This window comes from Mesitornis unicolor, unplaced genomic scaffold (genome assembly GCF_000695765.1).
Source record: "Mesitornis unicolor isolate BGI_N332 unplaced genomic scaffold, ASM69576v1 scaffold46291, whole genome shotgun sequence".
NCBI classification, from domain to species: domain Eukaryota; kingdom Metazoa; phylum Chordata; class Aves; order Mesitornithiformes; family Mesitornithidae; genus Mesitornis; species Mesitornis unicolor.
In genome coordinates, this window is record NW_010166766.1 from 1316 (window position 1) to 6410 (window position 5095).

Below are 5095 nucleotides of genomic sequence, written 5' to 3' on the forward strand. Positions count from 1 at the left end.
TTTTTAATCTTTTGTTTGTTCTTAAGTGGATGGATCAGGTTCTTCAGTCCTACTGTTTACATCCCAGTTGAGTCAGCCTGAGTCAGGAAGCCTACAGAGCAAGGCTGTGAATTGCCAGGGCTGGATCTATCGCTGGATCTGCAGGCAGTCTCCTTTAAATGCCAATCTGTAAGTGCTTTGGTTTGGCAGGTCCAATTCTCTGCCAAAAAGACCATGCTGCTGCGCTTCACAACCTCATTCACTGTCGTCGTGCTGACACCACCAATCGGCAGCCACAGACTGGTATTTCTCCTGATGATCAGTGCTGGTCTCCACGGGCAGGGATCGCCTGACTCCCTGCCATCCTGGCAGTGTGCTCTACAAGTGCAAAGGGCCAGAATAGCTCGTCTTCCCTGCTGTGTCTAAACAGATCCTCCCCCACAAGCAGCTACTCGGAGTAGCTGGTATTTTGCCCAAATCAAGACAGGTGACCTGTTCACTCTGCAGTCATTTGTACAAAAGGACCTGTGTAAGTCTTGCCAGAGTATCGATGCAAATTCAAAGACCTCCGCTAATTCTGTATTTGGACAATTCTTCCCCAGACCCTTTCCTTGTGCTGCTGAGCTTTTTTTTAAAAATGAAATGGTGAGTGCTGTTTTCTCTAAGGTCCCTCCTCTGGAGGTAATGCTAGGTTATGGTAGACCTGGAACACCAAGTGTTTCAGTTCTTTGGAATACATTTCTTTCTCAGATAGCTTTAATGGGAATAGTCAAAATAATATGAAGCATATTCACAGTTGCTGCTAATCACAGGAAGGAAATGTACTGACTACGACATAGCCTTGAGACAGAAATTGCATCTTTCTCTCTTTGCACGTACCATTTCTGGTAAATCCTCAGAAGCACCTCTGTTACAGCCCAACATCACAGGTGAGAGATTTACAGCACCGTATTTTTAAAGATAAATTAAAAGGGATGTTTAAAAGATTAAAAAACCTACCCTCCAACAAGACACAAGACTGGCAACATACAGGTGATTCACCGTATTTCTCAAGTCTTAGAAGTGTTTGCTCTAATGGGGAATTATGAGCGTGACTTTTGCGGCTGGTGAGCCCGGGGCAGTGGTTTTACTGATGAAGCTGGTCGTGGAAACAAACGCTGAGTCACGACACCGGGGAAGCAGCACCAACAGAGTGAGAGCTGTCAGTGAAGGGGATAATAGCACCATTTATACTTGTACAGAGACAGGAAACAAGAAAGGTGAGTGAAGAAGGTACTTCAAAAAATGTATTTTGGTACAGGTACATAATGAACATGGTACGAACCCACAGTGCATAAAGTACTAGAACTACTCCGACAATTTCTGCCTTAATTAGCTTTGTCTGACAGAAGACGTACGCTGCTTCCCTCTACCGACCTTCAGCGTCAACGTCAAGACAGAAAGTGCAGGTTAAAGCAGCATCAGTCTTACACAAGTACATGATTACAGATGGGAAATAACCCTCTGCAGAGTTAAACAGGATGAAAACCAACTGAATACTACAACATTTAAATCCTCCCTGGTTATCGCTTTTCGTTTCCCAGTACAGAATCTCATCTGATCTTCTTTTGGAGAGGCTGAAGGAGATAAAGAACAAGTACAAAATGACCAGCAAGAGGAAAAGAATACTGCCTTGTCCAGTCTATTCTATAATAGAGTTTGGGATATTGTAGGGGGGTACATTACATAGAGAGGAATGTGAAATAGTTACAGTGTCAATGATGCCATCGATGTAACGATTGCAATGGTAGATTCCTTTAGGAATCCAAATTCATATAGGTGAGAAGATCTGTCCTCCTCCAGGCACAGCTCAGGGCCAACGCAGACTTAAATAGCAAAGACCTACAGAAAACATCACAGTGGACTTTGCACCAAAGAAAAATAAATGCCTGAGTAATAAAAAAGGTACAAGACAGGGAAAAAACCTGATGCAGTGGTTTTATCTGTTTTCTGATGTTTTACTGTGTTTTCTGATGCTTCTGAACAACTGCTTTTTGTTTGGTTGTTTAATATGGCTCCTGATGAATTACAAACCATTCACATTCAGACTGGAACAATGAGGTTGTCACAGGCTGGGAGAAGATCCAAGTCAGATTTCAGTTCAGCACACGTTGTGTCACAGGTGTTCCACTCCTGTCCATAACAAACATCAGTCACTGTCTCTGGAGGGCCAGAGATGGTGGTTTTGTGCTGGGGTTTGTTGAGGTTTTTTTAATGACTGGTAACTGGTAATTTTGCCACCCCCTCCTCCTCCTCGTTATTACTATTGCTGGACACAACTTCTTCAGGGTTCAGACAAGAGGCAGCTCTGCAGCATGGCTGGTGCGTGTCTCACTGCTCTGTGGCTGGAGGCTCTTCCTCAGCCTCCTGCTTCTCTGGCTGAGGCTCTGGAGGGATGAGGTACTGTACCTCCTCGGTACTGATCGCCACTTTATCAGGTTGCAGCCATCGCTTTAGATGTTCTAGCGTGCTGAGGGAAAGCAAAGATACAAAGTGAAAGAAGAGCAACAAAACCTCAGAGAAATGTATAGAAAAAAAGTGTAGGAAAAAAAATCTTCCTTATATATTTTTCAACTGCCACAGATAAAGTCTGTCATGAGACCAATCCGTGTGCCAGAGGAGCAAGCAGAATCCTTCATTCTGCGAAGACATTCTGCCGTAGTTGGGCTTTTTCAACTACAGTTAGAAAAGTCTTATGCTCAGATTTTTCTCAATTTAAAAGAATCCTTAGCTGCTACAGCAACCTTTGCATTCTTGAAGTACTGGCCTGACTGTAGCCAAAGACCACAATTCCATTTCCAGCTTCCTGGGCTGGCATAAAACCAGTGTCAAAACAAAACATACCCCACAACTGCCTAAATGTGATGAAGATTAGGAAACACAGAGGAAGAAGGGAGGGGAAGTGGGTGCTGGTCTCTTCTCTCAGGTGATGGGGTATAGAACAAGGGGAAACGGCAGCAAGCTGTGCCAAGGGAGGTTCAGGTCAGAGCTAAGGAGGAAGTTCTTTACTGAGAGGGTCGTCAGAAGCTGGAACAGGCTGCCCAGGGAGGTGGTGGAGTCACCATCCCTGGATGTGTTTAAAGAGCGGGTAGACGAGGTACTTAAGGATATGGTTTAGGGGGTAGACAGGAACGGTTGGACGTGATGATCTCAGAGGGCTTTTCCAACCGAGCGATTCTGTGATTCTGTGAAAACCAAAACAGGAGGCACATAAAAAAATGTCTGACCATTACTAACACCAAAACATTAAAGAAGAAAAAGGCAGTATCCATACCTTCTAGAATGAGAACCATACTATGAATTCTATAAGTGTTTATAAATATATACTAGCGGAATGACTGTCTAACAGTCCATCTCACAATAACTGGTCCAACCAGAACAGATCCACTCCTGTCTTTGTTTCAATGGTGGCTATAACCCTAAAAGTTTAATATTATAATTCTTTAATGTATGCACATGTGTGTGCTCATTTTAAAGAAGTGTGATCCAAGTCATTCAATGCTGCCACAACAAAATCGCCTTGCTCTTGCTCTTTCACCAGAGCAGAATTTCACTTGCTAATGTCCGTGAAAATATCTGCGTGCTTAGAAGTTAAGGCTTGTTTAACTGCATTGGTGGGTGAGAATCAAATACTTTTGCACCATTTGGAGTGACCTCTAACTTCGTAGTCAAATTCTAGGGAGGGAAATTCTTTCACAGATAACATCCCCAGCTATTAAAAACAGAGTAGAAAGAACACAAACATCTACAAAAGCTCGTTTTTAAATGTAAATCACATTAAAGTTAACTGAGCAAAGAAAGAATCTAAAAACTCCTTATAAACATGGATTGTTTTTCATACTTAAACTCCCAAACTAGCTTAGGTAGATTTTCTTCAAGGGAGAAAAATAATCTTCTTTTCAGCTAGAAGCAATCATGAGAAATGTCAGCTCAGAAAGGAGAAATATGGAGTGTGTTGTATGTGACTGGAAATGTGAGATTGCTAAAGGACTTTCATCTTAATTCATGCATTATCTGTAAAAGGGCAATGGGTGAGAGAGCAGCAGCATCCTAAGAGATGCACGGGCGGGAGAGCCACTCAGGAAACCTAAACTCAGGGCTGGTACCAGCCCTGCAAAGAACTCCACATCCCACTTGTGTCTGAAGCAGCGCTTAACTGGGGTTCACAGTTAAAGATAAACCTTAAAAAAAGCAATCTGAGACACAGTAGATGTCCCCTCCTCCACTCCACTTCTTTCCTACCCCAAAAGTGACAAGGGAAATCACAGAATCACAGAACCACAGAGTGTTAGGAGTTGGAAGTGGCCTCGAAAGATCATCCAGTCCAACCCCTGCCAGAGCAGGATCACCAGACCAGGTTACACAGGAAGGCGTCCAGGCGGGTTTTGAATGTCTGCAGAGAAGGAGACTCCACAACCTCTCTGGGCAGCCTGTTCAGTGTTCTGTCACCCTCACAGTGAAAAAGTTTCTTCTTATGCTCACAATTACAGAGGAAGTTTTGGTTGTTGCTGCACTGGATCGCCCCAGCCTGAGGGATGCTTTGTTGGTGCATGCTCTGTGTGTTCCCCTCTCAGACGATGCAAATGGGCATTTTCAAACTGTTTCAGAAAGTCTGTGACAGCCTTACCAAATCACAACGAGATGTTATTTTTGTCATAATGCCCTGCCCTAAGTCCTGACAAAACCTTATTTTAGTTTTTAAGAAATAAAGTCTGTTTGCCAACAGGGTAAGCGGTAAACCCTTCTCATCAATTGGCTTATATATATATACCTTTCATCAGAGTCGTGTCCTTCTACATAAAATTCAGACTCAAACTTCTCCTGCAGGAACCTGTCCCAGCATTCCTTCTTAGCCTGGGAGAGGGTGCGCAGCATATCCTTGGAGGTCACCTCTTGAGACAAGCCTTTAATTCTCATCAGCCTTCTCTCTGCAAAGAGGCAAAGAAGGGGTCTTTATTACCTTTTATGATGTTTTTTCTGAAAAGGAAGAAAAGAAGCATTGGGACTTCTATATAAAAAAGGTTAAATCAACTTTTCAACACTAAGTCATATCACAGAATCTCAGGAGTTGGAAGGG

General features: G+C 43.2%; 1 protein-coding gene across 1 annotated transcript; it reads right to left on the reverse strand.

Annotated features, from left to right (window-relative positions):
- Positions 1–2349: 2349 nt before the first annotated feature.
- On the reverse strand, positions 2350–4946 carry LOC104548908 (chromosome unknown open reading frame, human C15orf57; the record flags this gene model as incomplete). Its single annotated transcript, XM_010195059.1, has 2 exons — positions 2350–2488; positions 4790–4946. Coding segments are annotated over 2 exons (296 nt in total), but the record flags the coding sequence as incomplete, so codon positions are not given.
- Positions 4947–5095: the final 149 nt, after the last annotated feature.